Source organism: Molossus molossus, unplaced genomic scaffold (assembly GCF_014108415.1).
Source record: "Molossus molossus isolate mMolMol1 unplaced genomic scaffold, mMolMol1.p scaffold_m16_p_20, whole genome shotgun sequence".
Classification (NCBI taxonomy): Eukaryota; Metazoa; Chordata; class Mammalia; order Chiroptera; family Molossidae; genus Molossus; species Molossus molossus.
The window spans coordinates 26167956-26192259 of NW_023425356.1; the positions used below are offsets into that span (position 1 = coordinate 26167956).

At 39.4% G+C, this 24304-nt stretch overlaps 1 protein-coding gene across 7 annotated transcripts in view; it reads left to right on the top strand.

Moving 5' to 3' along the window:
* The window catches only part of CHD1L (chromodomain helicase DNA binding protein 1 like), a 71924-nt gene that overhangs the window by 12516 nt on the left and 35104 nt on the right, over positions 1–24304 (top strand). For 2 of the 7 annotated variants that reach the window (XM_036272039.1, XM_036272040.1), the window contains 8 exons: positions 349–380; positions 3674–3755; positions 7247–7409; positions 9185–9340; positions 10030–10122; positions 12532–12628; positions 14361–14434; positions 22169–22279. In XM_036272039.1, coding sequence (XP_036127932.1) covers positions 349–380; positions 3674–3755; positions 7247–7409; positions 9185–9340; positions 10030–10122; positions 12532–12628; positions 14361–14434; positions 22169–22279 — 808 coding nt within the window. Of the gene's footprint in view, positions 1–348; positions 381–2931; positions 2960–3673; positions 3756–7246; positions 7410–9184; positions 9341–10029; positions 10123–12531; positions 12629–14360; positions 14435–22168; positions 22280–24304 lie in introns of those variants that run through there. The other 5 variants (XM_036272042.1, XM_036272045.1, XM_036272044.1 and 2 more) reach the window with 5 other exon arrangements.

The window sequence follows — 24304 nt, forward strand, 5'->3', positions numbered from 1 at the left end:
TGATGAATAGGAGGCAGACAGACAGGCAGGAAAAAGGGTTTTGTGGGCTGAGGCATCATCTTTGTTACTGGAGGATGGGAATGGAGGACACTTAGTTCCAGTATCTTTTAAGTCCTTATTCTTCATGCTAAGATTGGGTCACTGTAAGCAGGACTTACTCATGCCTCCCTTTTGCTTGTTAGTAAGATAGTGCTACTTAGAAATTATGTTCATAACTCTTTTTACTTAGTGAATGAATAAGATTTAGCTAAACCCTGTAGTTTAGGAGTGTTAGCTAGAGACTAGCTTATTAATATCAGAGTTATACCAGTAACAGCCTTTATAATGTATTTTCCTTTATTTTTTCAGGTTTGTTTGAAAGACGCATCATTTCTAAAATCGTGAGTGTGTTGCGTGTGTTGAATTCATCATGAAACTCATGTCTTGTCTTCACATATTTAGAACTTTGCTTCTTTCCTGGTGTGTCTTCCATGGGTCTTATTTACAAATAGGAGTCCTACAATCTAGTCCTCTACTCATTAGCTGCATGTCCTTGGGTTAGTTATTCTCCATGAACCTCGGCTCCTTCGTGTGTAAAATGAGGATGATTATATTTCTTACCTTGGATGGCTGTTGTGAGGATTAATGAAATAAGGTGTGCATGGTGGGTAGTTAACAGATATTAGATTCTTTAAATTGCAACTTGCATGGACATGTTCAAGACTACTGTTTGGAGATTTTACTATAATATAGGAAGTGACTGATTTGAGCCTTTTCCTGGAAATGTTCTAAAGTAGTAACTGGTGCTACAAAATTAACTTTTTAGAAAGGGAGTGTTAAGTAGACTTCTAATTAATTAGCTTTCAGGTCATGAAGTACAGGAAACTTAGATTTAACTCTTAGTATCACCTGATAATAGGGATGACATGTTGCAGTATAATAGTTACAATGTAAATTAAACAAGAGCTAGACTTTAGGTAAATAAGAAGATACACTGACAGTTTCATTCTCCATTGCATGTATAGTTATGACATGGTTAGGAGGGGATTTGTTTCTTTAATGTTCAGAAACTTTTGTTTTCAAAGTGCTTATCAATATTTTAAATGTTATTTCTCATTTAGGTTCAGTTCAATTTTTTCTTCATCTTATTTTGAAATACTGAAGGCTCAGTCATAGATTTCATGACTTCCATTCAGTATTTTGTTTCATTTTTCATTTAAGTGAGCATATGATCTTATTTTTCTTTAGAAGAGGATATGCTTTATCTTTCTTTCATTTATTTATTAATATTCAACTTAATATTTGTTGAAGATCTCCTCTGGAAAGACACTTTTCTGGGAGTTATCAGAAATACCCAGAAGGGAAACCATAGAGCTACCTTAACTCTAGGACAGGGATAAAAAATAAATAGATATCCATAATACAAGGCAATATATGGAAAGTCTCAAACAATGAAAAGATTGGGACATAAATGTTATTAGGTACACTATATAAATTATCCTATTTAGTCTTCATGAAAACCCTAGTAGGCAGGTATTATCATTCATTTTATAATTTTTTTCTTTTTTATTGCTTTGAGAGAGAGGAAGGGAGAGGGAGAGAGATAGAAACATGATTGAGAGAGAACATTGATTGCCTTCTGCATGCTCCCTACTGGGGATTGGGCCCACAACCTGGGCATGTGCCCTGACCAGGAATTGAACTGGTGACATCTTGGTGCATGGGTGGATGCTCAGCCACTGAGCCACACTGGCCGGGCTGTCATTTATTTTATATTTGAGGAAAGGAAGAGATTAGGTAACCCATACACCAGTAAATTGCAGAGCAGACATCCAAACCCAGCACCAGTGCTGTGGAGCCTCTTCACTGGATTTTCACATTGTTCCACAGAAATAGAATCTTTCTGTGTCAGATTATCTGTCTTGAATGCATTCCAGGTGAATTTCGGAACCTAAGTAATGAAGGGACGTTTATAATGTTGACGCATAGTATGAATCCCAGAAATACAGATCTATTCTTTTGTTAAATGGGAGTGGGCAAAAGTAGGTTTACAGCTGTGAGTACACAAAACACAATTCTTTTTTTTTTCTTTATTGACTTTAGAAAGAGAGGAAGGGAGAGGGAGAGAGAGATAGAAACATCAATGTGAGAGAAAAACATTGATCAGCTGCCATCTGCTCGGCCCCTCCAGGAGATCAAGCCTGTAACCCAGGCAATGTGCCCTGACCAGGAATCGAACAGGGACCTCTCAGTCCGTGGGATGACACTCAATCCACTGAGCCACATGGACAGGCATATTATTATTTATTAATTATTGCATTATTTTCTATACAAGCAATTGTAAGCCTACTTTTGCCTCGCCCTGTACTTGGCAAGGTTACACTGTGTATTACTGTATTGCACACTCTGAGAACAGTGGGAAGTGTAATGTAATCTCTGCCGTAAAGAGGTTTATTATGGAGAGTTAAGACTATGCATGTAACAATATGAAAAATAGGAAATTTTTTTGATAATAGACAATAGACTTATACAATCTTTGTATAAAGAAAGTTAGGCGTTACCTCATCCCATGCTCTATTCAGTGCTAGAATTTCCTCCAACCTCTTCCTTTCCATGGAACATCCTTTAGAGTGTCCTTTGATGAATGCCTTGACCCACTTCCTTTCACAGAGCCGAAATCACCTCCTTGTAGCCTGTTTCATTGAACAAGCTTTTATTGGATGCTTGCTGTGTGTAAAACCTAAATACCTGGTTCTTCACAAGGGACTAGGACCTGATCTGTTTTGAATACTAATTCATTCAGGCACAAAGCATTATACTGTGGCCACTCTCACACCTTATCTATGACTAGTGTCCAACTTCAGCTGGACCTTTGTTCCTTGTAATCCTTAAATGCATCCCCTGCTCATGTTTTCCAGTGGGAATGATCCCAATTCCTGTTGGACCCCCAATCTCCCTCCACCCGCACCACTCTCAGTAGGTGAGTGGTACTAGGTATCTGTTTCTGTACCATTTTCTGGATTTTCTCTGTAGCTTCAGAGGAAGCCCCTACATGGCTTCTTCCTTGGAAGATCTTTCTCTAATTTATGTTGGCGAAATTACTACAGTATTTTTTCCAACATATGGCCTATTTGCTAATATTTGTTAAAAATAATAGTGAATTAATAACAAAAAATAACCTGTTAATTATAAGCAAATCTTGGTTAAAAGTATTTTAAAATTAACAGGGTTTTCATTTTCACAGGGTGTTAATTTTCACATGTGACATCCAAACCTTGTTTGTTAAATCTGAAGTCCATTAAATCAAGTTCTGCAAAATCAAGTTTACTCTACTCACCATATTATTGTAGATTAAATAACACATGTAAAGAGCCAAGTTCAGTGTCTGGCACACATTAGTGGTCATAAGTGTTTCCTTTTGCTTTTCTGTCTCTGGCTCCTTCCTTTCTACCTTCAACGCATAGGTCTTTTCTATCTTAAAAAAAAAAATTCCTTAATTTTAATACCTAATCTAGATATTGTCATATGCACATGACAGGCTTTCATATAAGAAGGCAATCTGAGTGTGTTTCTAATATTATGGGCTGAATATTTGTCTTCCCAACACTACTAATAGTTTTGTAGTAAGACATTTGAATGTGAGATATGTGTTTGACTTAATACAAAACTGAAAGCTTGGATTTTTCTCTTACAGCTTTCATTGGAGTGTTCTTGTTGTGGATGAAGCTCACAGGTTGAAAAACCAAAGCTCCTTGCTGCATAAGACACTTTTAGAGGTAAACTCACAGGATAGTCTTAATTTTTCTACAACTCCCTTTTAAAAAATATTAGTTTAGGCCTGTATAGAGCCAATTAAGTTGAAACCTTTTTTCAGTCATATTTCTGCAGGACTGAATGAACATTTTGTGAGTGATAGCAAGTGCTTAGTATGGCCTAACTGCTTTCTTTTGTCTTTTACAAAGGAGATGATGTTTACTAAAATCTGGTCATCTGGTGAATAAGTTTCTACACCAATAAAATACATTGTATTTTGGAAATGTTTCAACTCCCTTTAAAGGGGCAATTTCTTTAAAATACAGTTGTATTATAATTCTTCTGTCTGCAGTAGCAGATATATCTGAATATTGTACCCTCCCCCATTTACCTGTTTAAAAAATTTGACAGTTTACATAGAGTTACAAAGAGACTGATTTCATTCCATTGAATGTTACTTTCATTCTTTCTTGTCTTTGTTATACTTTTGAGTATGGCACCCTTGATCTCATTTCCTTCTCTTGATCTCTGACATCATTCTGGCAAAGTAGATGAGAAATGTCATTGTAGTCTGAGGTTTGCCATCTTTTCTGAGGAGCCAGTGGAACAGCTTGTGCATTTGAAGTGCCCTTCTCCTTAACCAAGTAAAGGCTTATTCATTCATGTGCCCACACGTGTGAATTTCTGTGACCATCTTTGAAGTTTTGTCCCTGTCCTGTAATCAGTTAATAAATTTAGAGGTCATTTGGAGATAAGTTTTAGATCTGGATTTTATATTTATTGGCTAGAAGCTGCAGTTTTTATCATTTTGATGCAGATATGGCCACTGTCTGTTATTAGCCCAGAGATTGCTATCCCCTGGTGAGTCTCTGTCTGCTCTATTGTCCTTTGCCTTCTTTTTAGGGACTTGTAACAGTGTCTCTTTCCCAACAGGTTTACATGTGCTGTAAACCTGAATGTTTCATAAACTCCCAAGTTCATTTACTAATTTACAAGGGGAGAAGAGAAGTAGGGATAGTAAAAGGATGCTAGGTTTGGAGTAGGGAAATGAAGTTCTGTGGCTGGCCTCAGAACCTTTGCTTGTTATCAGGAAACTAAGGCTTAGAGGGGTTCAGCGAGGAAATTGTTCTATATCATCTGTGCATCCTTTTTAGGTGAGGTTTAAAGTGTAGACAAGGAATTGGAAAAAGTACATTTATTGATTGCGCTGAGAGATGGGGATGTCAGCATAAGAAACACTCAAACCTGTGAAGAATTATTGAGTTTATTTTAGCCAACTGTCGACAATTGCCAGGAAGCAAGATCTCAACAGATTGAGGTTATGCTCCAGAGAATGGCAGTTTTGCATCTTATTTTATACATTACAATCAAAAGAGGAGATGCAAGTGGGTTACATGAAATCCATTGGTGATAGATTACGGAGGTGGGAGAAAGCATGGGGGAGAACCTCTGGGATTGAATAAAAAGTGAAATGACAAGCACTGACAAGCACATACACTTCTTTTACATAGGTGGGTATAGAATAGTTAAGTCAACAATTAACTCTGACAATGAAGGGATTTGTGGTTGCTGCAGAGCAGTGCTGGAAAAAGGAAAATCACTGTGACATTCCAAGATACATTATCATAGATGCAAAAAGACAATAGATAGGCTCAGTTAAGGTAAAGATTGACCTTTGTCAGGGAAGATTCTGACCTAGGATATGACCACCTACCATAAACTGCTTTTAGTTGAAAACTTTTAATTTCAGACCATCCTTTGTGGTTACTTTAGGTCTCTGAGTTTGTAAGACCGCCATGCAGGCCTCCCCTGAGCTTGTCAGGTTAGCATGTGGCCCCTTTTCATTCACATTGAGAAGTTTACTGCCTTTTTCCCCCTTCCTGATATTGTTTTCAGCTTGTTTGTAAAAGTTGGAAGCAACTTAAATATGAAACTTAGGGAATTAGTTATACAGTTTATGCTATATTCATACACTACATTTACAAAGTAAGGCTCCCATGAAAAATTATGTAGAAGGATATTTAATACCATGGAAAACATTTGTAAAATATTTTACACAAAAAGTTTACAAAATATTATATACAAACAGGGATTGTCTCTGGATCTTTTTTTTTTACCCAATTATAAATTTTGATGCCAATACAGACATTACTTTGAATAAAAATGTTAATTCATATGATAGCGTAAGATGATTGGAGTGACCAATAGCCTTGGTTATCTTTGTGACCTCATAGTCTTGAGTCAGCTCATCTCTTTGCTTGGTGAACAGACATTGCAAAAATGTAATCTGGTTATTAGAAACTCATTTTTTGACCAGTTTTCATACTTGAAATATTATGAAAACTTTGCCACCAAAGCAGATTAGGCGTGAATATGTGGACACTGATTTGACATTTTAAAAAGAAACACATGAAGGAGATTACCAAAGAAACCAAAACATATTCAAGTCAGTTTCAATTGATGTGTCATTTCATCTGTTACCTTTTTTTTTTGACAAAAACAGCATCTTCTCATGACTTTCTTCCAAATAAAAATATATAAAGACAAGACGAAAGTAAAAACCTCCAAGTATTCTACTCCTTTGTATATATTAACATTTGGTATATAAACTACCACATCCTTTGTTATGAGTGTTTATACCCAAACATGTAAATTTGCATATATATCATTAAAATAGATTATTTTAAATACAAAAAATACAGTATGTATGTGTATACATTCTTATAATGGCATCTCCATGTATGTGTATACATACTGTATTTTGGTATTTAAAATAATATACGTATGATAAGGCTTTCCTATTTTGCTGTTCTGTTTAATTCAAATGATATAAGTTTATGTTAATCTCAGTTCAGAAGTTGTTCTTTGCTTGACCTAATATCTATTGTTACTGTTTTTCCTAACCTTTTACTTCATTAGTCACTTATTCTTGGTGTTGTCATCTATTGCTCAAAATGGAAAGAATTTCGTTGCATTTTGGGCTGTATAAGGCCATGTGTCTGGAAATGTCTGGAAGTCTTGATGTGTTCCATGTGATGCACTATAAAGTTTTAATCAAAGGACATTATTTTAGTATAGATCTTGTTTGTGCTTATAGCGGTGGGGCCTGCTGCTGTAAGTCTGTGCTTCTCCAACTGCATGAGTTATCTTGTGTACCTCTGATGCCTCAGTAGACTACCCCCATGTAGGTGATAACATATCTTGAATCCCCACATAGATGGAATAATAATGGCCATATTGAATACTCATGTAGTACTTTAGAATTCACAAAGTGATTTTATTTACATTGTTATAATGTTATCTCTATCACAGGATTATTATACCCTTCTTACAGTTGAAACTGAAGAGGTTATTTCCTACATCAAACAGTAGACAACTTGAACCTGAGCCTTTCATGTCCCTGTGGTCATTCCATTAAATCATGCCTCTCTTTGTGTGGGTAAAGGTGATGGGTAGCTCATTCTTGCTTTCTAGTGTTACAGATTTTTTACTTTTATTTCTTTATGTATTTGAGTTCTCAGTAGTCTTCAATCTCTTGCTGACCGGAACTCCCATCCAGAACAGCCTCCAAGAACTCTACTCCCTCCTCAGTTTTGTGGAGCCTGATGTCTTTTCCAAGGAGCAGGTGGAAGATTTTGTTCAGCGTTACCAGAATATTGAGAAAGAGGCTGAGTCAGGCAAGTGGCCTTGTGACAAATTGTTCCCAAGACGTCTGGACCCAGAAACAGCCCTAGTGCAAATAGATAGTGGTTATAGATAGAAAAGAAAGAATCAATAACCAGAGGATACCTCCCAGGAAGATAAAGAAGCCACACAAAAATCATAAGATGGTAGATCTCTGATTTTGTCTCCAGTTGTCTGTTATTCATGACTCTCTTATTTGTTACATGATTCTATAATAGGGCTTCCTTGGATCATTTTTGCAAGAAATAGAAAGTGCTGATTTTTATTTTTAAAATGTAATTTCTATAAGGATTTCATTAACTTTCTATGCAACTTTCTGAGGCAGAAAAGTGTGTGGGTGCTATAGCCCCAAACTGCCTTCAGCATTCCACAGCACTGGCACTCCTTATAACCCTGCACCAAACCAAAAGTCTGGGATGGATGTGGGGTGGAAGTGAAGGAGGGAAGCCTTTCTCATTCATACAGTTGTCGGTTGAAGGCTTCTTCCTCTCACATCTTTGCACCTCTGCCTCATAGAGTTATCTATACATCCCTGTAATATTATCCCAGGCTGATTATTCAGAACAAATGGTAGGCATTCTACTAGTGGGTATGAATGGACTTGGTGAATACCAATTGGAAGGGCTTCTTATACAAAAACCCCCACACCTCAGGCTGAAGATTCCTTGGGGAACCTTCTCTGATTGCTCACGTGTTTAGGGTTGCCAGAAAAATATATGACACCTAGTCAAATAATACATGGGACATATTTGTATTAAAAAATTATTCGGCCCTGGCCTGTTTGGCTCAGTGGTTAGAGTGTTGGCCTGCGATCCAAAGAGACCCGGGTTCGGTTCCCGCTAAGGGCACGTACTTCAGTTGCAGTTTGTCCCCGGCCCTGGTTGGGTCATGCAGGTGGCAGCCACTCGATGTGTCCCTTCACGTCGATGTTTCTGTCTCTCTCTCTCTTCCTCTCTCTCCCTCCTGCTCTATCTGAACAAAAAATGGAAAAATGTCCTTGGGTGTGGATAAAAAAAGGAAAAATAAATTATTTGTTGTTTACCTGAAATTCACATTTAACTGGATTCATGTATTTTTATTTGCTTTCTATGGCCACTGTACATGCAGTGTAATTCCAGTTTTGGCTAGTTTTTGAAGTTTACCATACTTAGGGGAGAAATGAAGGAGTTTGAGTCAGAGGAACTAAGTTTGAATGCTAGCAACAGTAGCATTTAGCTAAGTGACTTTGGATAGGGTGCTTAATTTTTCTGAGCCTCACTCTGCTCTAAAAATGGGCACAATATTAACTTTCTTGCCCTACATTTCTAAGGTTTTTTTTCCCCCTTTATTGATTTTAGACAGAGAAGAAGGGGGAGAGAGAGCGATAGAAACGTTGATGAGAGAGAACATTGATCAGCTGCCTCCTGCATGCCCCCTACTGGCTCACAACCTGGGCATGTGCCCTGACCGGTAATCAAACCGGCGACCTCTTGGTGCATAGGTTTATGCTTAACCACTGAGCCACACTGGCCGGACTAAGGTATTATGTTTACTAATGAGATTACTAGTAAGAATCAAGTTCTTTTGAGTATTACTAATTCTTGAATTAAGAGCTACTAATGATTTCAGAAGGAATTAGAAAGAACCCAATGAAGGAAGAAGCACTGAAAAATTACCATATTGGCCTAGAATGCAGAATTGTCATGAAAATGAGAAACAAATCGCTGTATGTTCTCTAGTAGTTGTTTTTACTTCCTTCTCACACTTGTATATTTTTTTTCTTACACAGCAAGTGAACTACACAGACTCTTGCAGCCATTTCTGCTGAGGCGAGTGAAATCTGAGGTAGCTGCTGAGCTTCCCAGGAAGACAGAAGTAGTGATATACCATGGCATGTCAGCACTGCAGAAAAAATACTACAAGGCCATTTTGATGAAAGACCTAGGTAATCAGAGGGCACTTGTTTATTTGGAAACTAAATGAGGATGTGGTCTTCATGCAAGGAAATATTTTATAACTATACTCACTTTTGAGAACAAGACTATGGGATGGAATTTATATTCTGAATACATTCAGAATGTTATGAAACTGGCTGAGTATCTTTAACATAAATATGAATTCAGACTTTATTGGCTGTTGCAGTTTTGACATTTCCTCCCCCTGTGCCTCTACACTCAGTTTTCCTTATTTCCTATAGTTAAGCAAATACTTCTAGGTCTCCAGCCATGCCTTTCATTTTTCCCACCCTGTTAGATACTTACATTTCAAAATGTTTATGTTGAATCAAATTCACTGAGAGGAATTGGGTGTAAAAGAGAGAGGAGTGGAATGATATCTCAGTTTGTATTTTTTGTCCCTTGGCTCCAGAGTAGCAGTTAAAGAAATTTAGAATTTACCAAAGTATAACAAAGTACTCCTGAGTTCAATTTATAGTTAGTGTCCTTCTTAAAACAAAGTGATGATTAAGGAAACTTCCTATGGATGTGCTGTTAATTCTTAATGCAGGCCAATAAAATTTAGGGGCTTAATATAGGTTTTAAAGATTTATTATTAATACAAATAAGATTATTTATGGAAACTTGGTTTCTTTTTTGTTCAGTAGTCCACCTTTCTTTCTCTCTTTTTAAATTTCAGATGCATTTGAAAATGAGATGGCAAAGAAAGTTAAACTTCAGAATGTCTTGTCCCAGCTTCGGAAGTGTGTGGATCACCCATATTTGTTTGATGGTAAGGCAGTGCTTTTTCTCACATTACTTTTTGTTAACATTTTTGTGGCCAGTGTGATAGCAAAATTTTTCAAAAGAATTGCCTGAATTTACTGTCTATTTTTTTTCCATTTTATTAATATTTTTATGTTGATGTTTTCTAATATATTGATCATATTCAAGTTTCTTTAGTTGTCCTCTATAATGTCCCTTATAGCTGTTTTTCTTTTTCTTTTTTATTGACAATCCTCATCCAAAGACATTTTCCATTGATTTTTATAGATAGAGTGGAAGGGATGGAGAGGTGGGGAGAGAGAGAGAGAGAGAGAGAAAGAGAGAGAGAGAAACATTGATGTGAGAGAGAGATATTGATTGGTTGCTTCCAACAGAACCATGACTAGGGCCGGGGATCGAACCTGAAACCCAGGTACATGCCCTTGACCAGGAATCGAACTGGAGACCCTTTGGTCTGAGGGCCGATGTTATAATCACTGAGCCAAACTGGCCAAGGGCTCTTTATTCTTTTTATTTATTTATTTATTTTTAATCCTCACCCGAGGATATTTTTCCATTTTTTGCACAGATAGAGTGGGAGGGAGAGAGAGGAAGGGAAAGAGAGAGAGAAACATCGACGTGAAGGGACACATCGAGTGGCTGCCACCCGCACAACCAACCAGGGCCGGGGACAAACTGCAACCGAAGTACGTGCCCTTAGCGGGAACCGAACCCGGGTCTCTCCGGACCGCAGGCCGACGCTCTAACCGCTGAGCCAAACCGGCCAGGGCTCTTTATTCTTTTTAAATTCAAGATCCAGTCATAGGTCCTGCTCGCATTTGTCATGTCTCTTTATTTTCCTGTAATTTAGAAACATCTCTCACCTTTTTTTGCCCTTTCTTGTCTTTCATGAAATTGACAGTTTTAGAGAATCAAGGCTGTTTGTTTTGGGGGATGTCTTATAATCTGGATTTATCTAATCATTGCTATATAATAAGATGTCCCTTTGTCTTGAACCCACTCAACCTTTCACTGCTGTTGTTCCTAGTAGTTCACCAGTGCTCTCCATGTTGCCATCAGTGGTTGACAATTCACACTTTAATTAGTGTCTCAAAACCTTTGACACAATTGATCACTTCTTTCTTTTTTATCCTAATTTTTGTTCAGATAGAGTGGGAAGGAGAGAGAGAGAAACATCGACGTGAAAGGGACACATTGAGTGGCTGCCACCCGCACGACCAACCAGGGCCAGGGACAAACCATAACCAATGTACATGCCCTTAGCGGGAACCGAACCCGGGTCTCTGTGGACCGCAGGCTGATGGCCTAACCGCTGAGCCAAACCAGCCAGGGCTGATCACTTCTTTCTTATTCTTCACTTGGCTTTTTGGACTTCCTCTTCACCTGTCGTATCTATTCCTTCTCAGCTTCTTTTGCTATTTTCCCTTCTTTTATGGATGTCTGTCAGTTCCCTCTAAGTGCTACTTTAGCTGCATTCTATACATTCTGATATGTAATGTTTTCATTTTCATTCAAACTCTTTCTTTTTTTTTTAATTCACTCTGATAGGTAGCCTTTGGGACAGTTCCAGGACTTCTGTGGCTGTGGGGGCTCTAGTGTTGATAGGAACAATATGGAAGGTTTGCCGCAGTCATTTTAAGAGAGTCTTTGCCAAGTAGTACTATGAATTGTTTTAAAATGTCACATCATCTTTTTTTTTTTTTTTTTTTTTATCCTCACCCGAGGACATTTTTCCATTTTTTGTTCAGATAGAGTAGAAGGAAGAGAGAGAGAGAGAAACATCGATGTGAAGGGACACATCGAGTGACTGCCACCCGCACGACCAACCAGGGCCGGGGACAAACTGCAACCGAGGTACATGCCCTTTGCGGGAACCGAACCCGGGTCTCTCTGTACCGCAGGCCGATGCTCCAACCGCTGAGCCAAACCGGCCAGGGCAACATCATCTTAAATAGGTACATATCAGAACTTTTTTTTTTCCAGGGAGGGGGAATGTACATTTTGAAAGAAGCCCTCCAGATTAGTCTGACTGGCGTCCTCCACCTTGAGAATTACTAGAGCATATGCCTAAGCCTGTTTCTCGATTTGTTTTCTAGAATGAAAGCCTCAAGATATCAATTTTGAGTCTCTTTGGCCTTTAGCATCTCCCTGCGCCTAAGTTTCCTAGAGTTGGTTTGTTCCTTGGATAAACATTTATTAGGCATATTGTATGTGTCAGGCTCTGTGATTGATGATAAGCAGCACTGAAATTATCAGGCAAACAAACAATTATAAATTGACTCATGGAGAAATGTGACTTGGACCCATGAACAATTAGAAGGAGCTGGGCCTCTTGCTATAGTCTAGCCATGGGCTTCTCTATTCATGGAATCTGGCCTGACTAGGGACACACTATTGAAAGTGGGTTCTTGTCCAGGTGTGGAACCAGAGCCTTTTGAAATTGGAGACCACCTGATTGAGGCCAGTGGAAAACTTCATCTGCTGGATAAGCTGCTGGCATACCTGTATTCCAGGTAGGTGGTAGGCTCACATTTTGTGCTCTGAGCTGGTGCCTGTTAAAACCTGTATAATCAGGAACTCACTGATTTCTTGAGACTAATTCTAGTTTTCCATTTTTCAAGACCCTGATTCAGGTTCTACCTGTGCAACTACACCTCCCACCCCCCCATTCCTTCCCTTCCCATCCCATCCCGACCCCTCCATAATCATCCTTTCCTTTTCTGAATTACTACAGCTCTTAGGATCCTAATCTAGCACTTGGCCATGCACTGCCTTAATATGCTATCTGGTTAATTGGTATAAATTAACCAAATCACTCAAGCTGTATTGTTTAGTTCCACAGGGACAGAGATAACATCAAGCATTACTTTTTTAATTGCCTGTTGGTACCTTCTATTGAATAGGCACATAATAAGAGCTTAGTAAATATTTGCTTTTGTTAACCTGCGATGTTTGGGTTTTAACTTAGGAAGAACATGGGAGACTCACTCTCAGAGGTATGAGTTGGGCCTTGGAAGACCAAGTCACTTCTGCAACCTCTAAAGGTTAAGCTAAGTGTTCAGTAGTAGCCTGGTGTCCAGCCTGTACCTGCTCCTCCTAGTCCCCAGAGGGACAGAGTAGTCTAGAGAAGTCCTAGCTTTCAAAGAATTTTAAAGTTGTCCCTTGGAACAACTGTCCCAAGTGGGCCTGAACCAACCTGAAACTTCAGATTGGCAAAAGCACCCAATATTAGGAATGTGCTAGTCAAATGATCGCATGTCTTACTATGTTTTATTGGCTTTGATATATCTACTATAAGTGTGTTAGAGTCGGAGAAGGACCATAAATGTCTTTTCTTTAAGCATTTTATTTCACAGGTTTTGAAACGGATCCAGAGAGGTTATATGACTTTTCTAAGGTCAGACAGCCAACAATTGGTAGAGATGGGATTAGAATTGAGGTCCTCAACTCTAAGTTTAATATCTTTTCATATTTAGAGCTAGAATCTTGAAGGAATTCTTTATAATTCTTCCTGTTATACCCATTGTAAGCTCAGATTAAATTAGTTTTTCTAATGAGAATATTGTTTTGAAAGTGTCATTGTTTATGACAACTTAAAATAACAACTGATAACATGGGGCTCTAGGCTTGAGTTCATTCTTGACTTAATCCGTTTTTGCCTCCTCCTCTCCTAACTCCTCTTTCTGTACATAAGCTTTCTCATGCATCATATGGGAATCGCCTGCCCCTTGCTTCTCTAAAGTAATGCTTCACAGAATTTTCAACCAGCATAGTTGTAGAAGAGAGGATAAGGACTTTACACCCCTAAGTAGAGAATAGCTGTAGATGGATGACCACAATCTCTTCAGGGTTTTCAGGTTTTTAGTGATTTTTTTTTTTTTTTGATGTATCTCAATTTTGCATTTTACTCTTCATAGATGTTTATTTATTTGCTGTTAAAATAAAAAATTTCTTCCCGTTTGGTAAATTGATATTAGAGAGAGTGGCACATTGGTTATCCTAGGGCTTCATGCACTCCGTGGTGTACTGGTGCATGCCCCTGGGAATATTACCACTGCTTTGAGAACTTCTGCTCTGAAGGATACAGCTACATTTGGACCTATGTCCTTACATAAGGCATTTAGCACTTCTGAGGAAGTTGCTATAAATGATTATGACATTCGTATTTCTGGTTCAGTATTTCATTTATTTATAAACTTGCATTCTTTGGTAAGTTTCACCTAAAACTTTTCTTTTTCTTTCCAGGGGCCATCGAGTTTTACTGTTCTCCCAGATGACCCATATGTTGGATATTCTCCAAGACTACATGGATTATAGAGGTGACATTCTTTGGTCACTACATTTCTCCAGCCGTTTTTAGACTTAACAGTGCAGATAGGTTTATGAAGAGTAATCTAGGGTGTGGGGATGTTATAGAGGAAAGCAGTAAAAGAACATCACTCAGACCAGAAGAAGATTGAAAGTATGAGAGAAGTATGTGATGCAAGGATTGACAGCAGAGTGGAGATACGTGGGCAGAAATAAACACATATTCCCATTGGTGATGTGATTTAAAAATATGGGTACTGGAGAAAATGTGTATTGTAGAAATGAGAATTTTTGCAAATGTGTGAGAAAAAGCTTTAGTGAAAGGAGCTGTCAGTGCCTTGCAACATTCAACTCAATAGTTGAGTACCTGTTCAGGGTCAGTAGAAAAGATGAATACTGAAATTATAGAGATCCCACATATCAATCAAGAAAAAGGTAAATGAAATTCTTTTCTATATAGACAATAAGGAATTTAAGTTATTACCTGGGACTCTGTTTAATATATAATAAAACTTATGTAGGATGATGGAAAAAGGCTGTAATATTGGTTGATTTTGGGATTAGTGGTGACGTAACTGCTCTAGACATTCCTATTTAAGAAATGAACTTGAGGGACACAGCAAAAGCAGTCCTGAGAGGGAAGTTCATAGCAATACAGGCTTACCTCAAGAAACAAAAAACATTTCTAATGAACTGTTTAACTCTACCACTTAAAGAATTAGAGAACAAAAAGGAAAAACCCAGAGTTAGTAGAAGGAAGGACATCAGAAAGATCAGAGCAGAAATAAATGACATGGAGACTGAATAAACAATACAAAAGACTGATGAAATCAAGAGCTGGTTCTTTGAAAAGATAGACATGATTGATCAACCTTTAGCCAGACTCACAAAGAAACAGAGAGAGGACACAAATTAATAAAATCAGAAATGAAAGAGATGAAGTAACAACTGACACCACAGAAATACAAAGGATCATAAGAAAACACTATGAACAATTATGTGCCAACAAATTGAACAACCTAGGTGAAATATACAAATTCCTAGAATCAAACAGTCTTCCAGAACTCAGAAGAGTCAGAAAACCTGAACAGACCAATAACAACTAAGGAAATAGAAGCAGTAATCAGTAAACTTCCAGCAAACAAAAGCCCTGGTCCGGATGGCTTCACAGGGGAGTTTTACCAGACATTCAAAGAAGAACTAACACCTATTCTCCTCAAACTATTCCAAAATATTTAACGGGAATGAAGACTTTCAAGCTTTCCTTATGTGGCCAGCATAATCCTAATTCCAAAATCAGATAAAGACACTACAGAGAAAGAAAATTATAGGTCAGTATCCCTGATGAACCTAGATGCCAAAATCCTCAACAAAATAGTACCAAATTGGATCCAGCAATATATTAAAAAAATTATACACCACAACCAAGTGGAACTTATTCCAGGGATGCAAGGCTGGTACAATATTTGCAAATCAATAAATATGATACACCACATAAACAAAATGAAAGATAGAAATCATATGATCATATGAATAGATGCTGAAAAAGCATTTGACAAAACCCAGAACCCATTTTTGACAACAACTCTCAACAAAATGGGAATAGAAGAATCATACCTCAACATAATAAAGACCAATTATGTCAGATCTACAGCTAGCATCATACTTAATGGGCAAAAGCTAACAGCATTTTCCTTAACAGGAACAAGACAGGGATGTCCGCTTTCACCACTCTTATTCAACATAGTACTGGAAGTCTTAGCCACAGCAATCATACAAGAAAAAAAAATAAAAGGCATCCAAATTGGAAAAGAGGAAGTGAAACTGTCATTGTTCACAGATGATGATAGTGTATGTAGAAAACTCTAAAGACTCCACCAAAAAAAGTACTAGATTTAATCAATGAATTTGGTTAAGTAGCAGGATACAAAGTCAACATCCAGAAATCATTGGCTTTTTAATAAAAGTTTTTTTTTTTAATCCTCACCTGAGGACTTTTTTTTTTTTTTTGCATTTATCTTGAGATAGAGTGGGAGGGGGAGAGGGAGGAAGAAAGAGAGAAACATCGACGTGAGAGTGACACATCAAGTGACTGCCACCCACACGACCCCAACTGGGCCCGGGAATAAACTGCAACCGAGGTACATGCCCTTAGCGGGAACCGAACCCGGGACTTTCTGGTCCATAGGCCAATGCTCTAACTGCTGAGCCAAACTGGCCAGGGCCATTGGCATTTTTATACACCAATAATGAACACACACAATGAGAAACTAAAAAAAAAAAAAAAAAAAATCCCATTTACCATGGCAACAACAAAAAAATAAGGAATAAACTTAACTAAGGAGGTAAATGACCTGTTCTCAGAAAACTACATAACATTGAAGAAATAGAGGAAGATATAAAAAAGTGGAAGCATATACCATGGCTCATTTATTGGAAGAGTCAACATAATTAAAATGTCCATACTACCCAAAGCAATTTATAGATTCAGTGCAGTCCCTATTAAAATACCAATGGCATGTTTCACAGATCTAGAACAAATACTCCAAAAGTTTGTGTGGAATTATAAAAGACCGTGAATAGCCACAGCAGTCTTGAAGACGAACAAAGTTGGAGGGAATCACAATTTTGGATATCAGCTTATACTACAAAGTTATTGTAATCAAAACAGCCTGGCACAAGAACAGGTATATAGATCAATGGAAAAGAACAGAGAACCCTGAAATTTACCCGAACTGTTAGGCTCAATTAATATTTGACAAAGGAGGAAAGAGCTTACAAGGGAGTAAAGACAGTCTCGTCATTATAGTGTTGGGAATATTGAACTGGTACATGCAAAAAATGAAACTAGACCATCAAATTGTACCATACACAAGAATAAACTCAAAATGGATAAAAGACTGAAATGTAAGTCTTGAAACCATAAAAATCCTACAAGAAAATGTAGGCAGCAAATTCTAAGACATCACATATAGCAGAATTTTCACCAATACATTGCCTAGGGCAAGAGAAACAAAGAAAACATTAATAAATGTGACTACATCAACCTAAAAAGCTTCTACACAGCAAAGGAAGCCGGCATCAAAATTTAAAGGGAACCCACTGTATATGGGAAAACATATTTGCCAATGATACATTGGATAAGGGGTTAATTTCCAAAATATGTAGAGAACTCATGTGACTCAACAAAAGGAAGACAATCCAATTAAAAATGGGCAGAGGACCTGAACAGACACTTCTCCAAAGAGGGCTGAGACATGAAAAAATGCTCAATGTCACTAGTCATCAGAGAGATGCAAATTAAAACAGCTGTGAGATACCATCTCATACCTGCCAGAATGGCTACCATCAACACATCATCAAACAAGTGCTGGTGAGAATGGGGAGAAAAGGGTACTCTAGTGCACTCCTTGTGGGAATGCAGACTGGTGCAGCCACTATGGAAAACAGTATAGAGTTTCCTCAAAAAATTAACAATGGAACTGACATTTGACCCAGTGATTCCACTTCTAGCAATATATCTTAAGAAGCCTGAAACACCAATCAAAGAACATATGCTCCCCTATGTTCATAGCAGCACTATTTGCAATAGCTAAGGCCTGAAAACAGCTTAAGTGTCCATCAATAGATGAGTGGATAAAAAATCTGTGGCACATTTACACAATGGAATACTGTGCAGCTGTAAGAAGATCTCTTACCCTTTTAGATGACATGGAGGGACCTGGAGAGTATTATGATAAGTGAAATAAACCAATCAGATAAAAATAAATATCACATGATCTCACTTATTTGAGGAATATAAAATAAGCTGATAAACAAAATAGATCCAGAGACATGGAAGTAGAGAACAGACTGACAAACCTCAGAGGGAAGTGGGTGGGGGGGCTGAGAAGAGATAATCCAAAGAACTTAGCATATTTGCATAACTAATGGACACAGACAACAGTGCAGTGAAGGTGGGGTGGGTGCGATGGAAGTGGATAGGAGGGTGTCAGTGGGGGGGAAAGGTAGGGACATCTATAATAGACAAATCCTCCCACAACCAAATTAAAATGACAACTAAACTACAGAACAACCATTATTACTGTCCAAAATCTAGCTGAATGGAAGTCCTGCAACTAGAGATTTAAAGAAGCCACATCAAGACTGGTAGGAGGGGCGGAGACTCAGAACGGGCTGATCCCACACTCACCTATGGCAGTTTAAAATCAGGTGCTGCTGCACAGGAGCTGAGAGGTCCCCCTTGAGGAATGAGGGGACCCAGCCCCACTTTGGGCCTCCCAGCTTAGGTTTCCAGAGCCAGGAAGTTGGCTGTAAAAACCAGCAGGAATTGTGGCTGAGTATGGCAGAGCGCTACTGGAGTCCCAAGCAGTTCCTCTAAAAGGGCCCATTCATAGAATTACTTGAACTCACTTACTCTGAGCTCCAACACTGGGGCTGAGGCTTTGAAGGAACCAGGGACATGGGGAAGAATTGAATTATTCTAGCATCAGTGCACAAGCTGGGGGGCTGGGGCGGGGGAGGCAGTTTTCTGCCACTTAAAAGCACTAGCAGAGGTCATTGTTCCTTTTCTGAGACCATGTCCACAGAGCTGGCAGGTGGGCACGATATATGAATCTCCAACTTGGCTCATAGTGTTCTCCCTGTTCTGGTGATTACCCAAAACCCTGCTCCACCCAACTTGCAGGCCCACCCAGGCTGTTTCCAGTGGCATTTCCATACAAATGGCCTTTCTTGCCTCATACTTTAGATGCTCCTAAAATCTCTCAAACAAGCAGTATCTGGCCTCTACTTACCCCATACTCTTGCTGAGTGGCCTCAGACTCGATACTAGTGGCAACTGGCCTTGGTTCACAGCTTTATTTCTCCTGGCATCCCCAAGTCAAGCACAAGTAGCAGCTATCTGCAGATCACTCTGTAGATTGTTCTGGGTGGCCCCATGCAAGGCACAGATGGTAGCTGATCTTGCACCTCCTAGGATAGCCTGGTAGACAGCTTCAGATAACACTGGTTTACAACCCTACTGCCTCCAAGAGCAGCACACGCAAGGGGAAAACTTGGTGAGCACCAAAGCCACACTGAAGCAAGTCGTGCTTTATAGGGTTGACTCCTGTGCAGCAGCTCCTGTGTTGTAGTTGGAGCTAGTCCTCACATCCAGTTGGCCTGGGTATCAATCCTACCCAGTAATGCCAACAGCAATCAAGGCTGAATTACAACAGGACAGCCCACATCTGTAGTGCCCAGCTTGGGCGACTGGGAAGCTTTACCACTGGGTCCTACAGGACACCTACTATACAAGGGCACTCTATCAAGTTCAGGAGACATAGCAGCTCTACCTATTACATAGTAAAAAACCTAGGGTAGCAGGTAAAATGCGAAGACAAAGAAATAGGTCCCCAATGAAAGAACAGGATTCATCTCCAGAAAATGAATAAATGAAATGGAGGCAAGCAAACTACCAGTTACAGAATTTTTAAAAAAAGGGTTATAAGAATCCTTAAGGAACTTACTGAGAACTTCAACAGCATTAAAAAGGATATAGAAATCATAAAAAAGAACCAGTCAGAAATGAAGTATACATTAACTGAAATAAAGATTATATTACAACACCCTGGCCAGGTGGCTCAGTTCGTTGGATCGTCATCCCTTGCACCAAAAAGTTGTGGGTTTGATTACTGGTCAGGGCACATACCTAGGTTGCAGGTTCCATCCTCAATTGGGGTGTGTGTGGGAGGCAACTGATCAGTGTTTCCTTATCATGTTGAAGTTTCTCTCCCTCCCTTCCCCCCTCTTTTTCTCCCTTCCTCTAATGAAGATATCCTCAGATTAAAATAAAGAATATATTACAGGGAACTAATAGTAGAGTAAATGAAGCGGAGAATCAAATCAACAAATTAGAATATAAGGAAGCATAAAACACCCAATTAGAACAACAAAAAGAAAAAAGAATTCAAAAAAATTAAGATAGTGCAAGGACCCTCTGGAATAACTTCAAGCATATCAACATTCACATTATTGGGGTGCTGGGAGAAAAGAGAGAGCAAGAAATTGAAAACATTAAAAAATAGTGACAGAAAACTGGTGAAGGAAATAGACATAGAAGTGCAGGAAACACAAGGAGTCCCAAACAAGATGAACCCAAAGAGGCCCACACCAAGACACATTATAATTAAAACGCAAATGGGCCCTGGCCAGTGTAGCTCGGTGGTTAGAGCATCGGCCTGCACACTGAAGGGTCATGGGTTCAATTCCCGGTCAAGGGCATGTACCTGGGTTGCAAGTTTGATTCCCAGCCCCAGTCAAGGCATGTGCAGGAGGCAACCAACTGATGTCTCACATCTATGTTTCTCTCTTTCTCTCTCATTTTCTTCCTCCCTCCCTCTCTTCCTCTTCTCTCCCCACCTCGTTTCCACTCTCTAAAAATGCAATGGAAAAAACATCCTCAGTGAGGACTAACAAAAATATACCAAAGGTTAAAGAAAAATAATCTTAAAAGCAGCAAGAGAAGAGCAGTTAGTTACTTACAAGGGACCTCCCATAAGACTGTCAGCTGGTTTCTCAACAGAAATTTTTCAGGGCAAAAGGAAGTGGCAAGAAATATTCAAAGTGATGAAAAGCAAGGACCTACAGTCAAGATTATTCTACCCAGCAAGGCTATCATTTAGAATTGAAGGACACATAAAGAGCTTCCCAGCCAAGAAGAATTGCTAAAGGAGTTCATCACCACCAAACCAATGTTACATAAAATGTTAAAGGGTCTTTAAGAAGAAGAAGGAAAAGATTAAAAATTAAACATTAAAATGGCAATGAGTACATATCTATCAACAACTGAATCTAGAAAAACACAAAATAAATGAACAAGTAGAACAGAAACAGACTCATAGATACAGAGAACATTTTGACAGTACTGGATGAGAGGTGGGGTAGGGAAGGTGGGTGAAAAAGGTGAAGGGATTAAGAAGTACAAATTGGTTGTTACAGAATAGTCATGGAGATGTAAAGTAAGACATAAGGAGTATAGTCAGTGATAGTCTAATAACTATGCATGGTGTCAGATGGGTACAAGACTTATCAGGATGATTACTTCTTAAGTCATATAATATCTAATCACTGGGATGTACACCTTAAAATAATATTGTATGTCAACTGTAATTGAAAAAATAAAAAAGATTAAAAAGAAGTAAACTCATAGACAGCCTCCCAGAGTCACTTGATGTCCCCCAGGTACTGTAACCTGGTCCAGTGGACATTTGCAGGAAATGCCATTGGCACACTGACAAATTCTCAGATTTACAAACATGGCTTGAGCATATAATTCCCCTTCCCAACATGGGTCTGTAGTGAAGCTTGAAACCATTAGGCAGGCTCACTCAACAGTTCCCAAGTGTTTGTCTTACTGCCTGCATAAGAATTATTTCTTAGCAACTATGGAAACTGGCACACAGCATGCTCTACAGTTTGCTTTAGGGTTGCTTGGGATACTCAGGATTAAATATTAAGTCTAGGAATGTCAAGTACATCAACTGTACGTATTTAAAAAAAACAGAGTAGTACATTATGATAAGTTCTTTGGTAAAACAATAACATGATCCCTAAATTTAGAATTTGCCTGTGGCATTTGCATAAAGTAGGGGCATGCTTGTATATGGAAGGGGACAAAATTAGCATTTGGTTTTCAGTTGACAATGTTTTATTCTGCATAGAGTATTTGAAAAGAATTAGTATTTGTTTTTTCATGTGTGAAGGCTACAGCTATGAGCGTGTAGATGGTTCCGTGAGAGGAGAAGAGAGACACCTGGCCATTAAGAACTTTGGACAGCAGCCCATTTTTATATTTCTTCTGAGTACCAGAGCAGGTAAGTCACGTAGATATTGACAAAAGCAAAGGGGTGGATACAGGACTTTTACATTTCAACACTTAGTTTGTTTTTCCTTATTTCTCTGAAAGTTGAGGTCAATACCAAGGAGTATAAATACAGGGGATTTAGGTAGTTGCCTTAAGTTTATCAAGATACTGGATTTCTGGCATGGTATTCTTTTATAGCTGTCATCTCATCAAAGAAGTAAGGTTGAATCCTGGGGTCATTGGAAAGTAATTCTAATCTGCTTTATCCATTGACCTGGGATTGTCCCAGATTTCAATGATTTTGTGAAAAGTTTTCTTCATAATTCAGTAGAGGTAGCTCTCCTTCCCAGTCATGAACTTGTGAAATGAAGTAAGAACCTGTCCATTACTTACCCGTTTTCCATAAGTAGCTCTGGAATAATATAACAGGTTAATAAAAATCTAGTTTATTTATTTATTTTTCTTTTTAATTGGGATTATGGGGATCGAGGATGGCTGCAGAGAAGATGGCAGCTACACTTATCTCCTCCCAGTGCTAAATTGTACAGTTCTCAAGCAGGGCCATTTATCCACCCACTGTGCACCACTGGTGCTGCTCCACCAGGAGGAGACCCATTAGCTTCTTCTGAGTCCTAGTGGTACCACCATGCTGAACTCATGTCCTGCAGGAAAGTTTGTCAGCTGCAATTAGCCAGGACATTTGGTTTGCTTTTTTCCCTCAAGCTCTTATCAGGAACTCATAGGGACACTGAATTATATGGCTCTGAATGGGGACCATTTCCCCCACCCCCACATATGCCACTGGTGCTGTCCCCCAACAAGAGACCCACTAGCCCCATCCATCCAACTCCTGGTGGCCCCATGCTGCTGAGCTCACATCCTGTAGAAGAGTCTCCTGGCTACACCCAGCCTGGACCTGTGGTGTGCTTTTTCTTGGGAAGCTCTTATTGGAGACTCAGTCACTGAGTTGTATGGCTCCAGAGTAGGGACCATTCCTCCTCATTCATGCCTCCTGATCACTGGTGGCCCCACCCTGCCAAGCTCACACCCTGCAGAAGTGTCTGCTGGCTGCACCCAGCCTGGACCTGTGGTGCTCTCTTTCTTGGGAAGCTCTGATTGAAGACTCAGGCAGAGACTGAGTGGTGAGGCTCTAGAGTAGGGGCCACTCTTGCTGCTCCCTTTTTCCCCAGCACCTGGCCAATGCCATCTCCAAATGGGAGATCCGCTAGCCCTGTCCTGATCCCTGGTTTTCCTGTCCTGTGCAGCTCACACCTTGTGGAAGAGACTGGGCTACAACCAACTTGGACCCACTCCACAGTCTTTGTTGAGAAGGCTTTTGAGGAAATCCAGGCAGCCTCGGGCCTTTTACTGACCTGCACCTGGGCTCAGAGCTGGTGGAAGCCAAACTCGGTACACAGTATGGCCCCTCTCACATGTACCCAGGCCCAGCAGAGGTAGTCACAAACTGCAGATTCCTTGGCAGCTCCAAACAGGTAGCCCAAGACCAATTACAGGCAGTGTCTGACATTTACCTGCACCAGAGTCCCTCCCAAGAGGATCTAGAACCAACACAACTAGTGGTGGGCTTCAGACAATACCAGAACATGACCCAAATAGCCACACAAGTGGCACACTCAAAGGGAGATCCTGGCAGGCACCAGACCCTGCTGAGGCCAACTCTGCTATGGTGGGCAGTCCCTGTACAGTGACTAATATACGCTATGGTAAGGATCAATACCATAGCCAGCCTGAGGGACAACCTCACTCATGGACAGGCCAACAGCTATCAAGACAACTACAATAGGAAGGCTCACATAACCCACACAACGGATACTCCTGGAGCACTTTGCTCAGGTGATCAGGAAGATTGTGCTACTGAGCTCAACAAGACACCTATTACATAAGATCACCATACCAAGATTGTAAGGCATAACAGATATACCTAATACACGGACAAATAAAAAAAGGCAGATGACATGGGAGACAAAGAAACATGCCCCAATGAAAGAACAAGAGAAATTCCAGAAAAAGAACT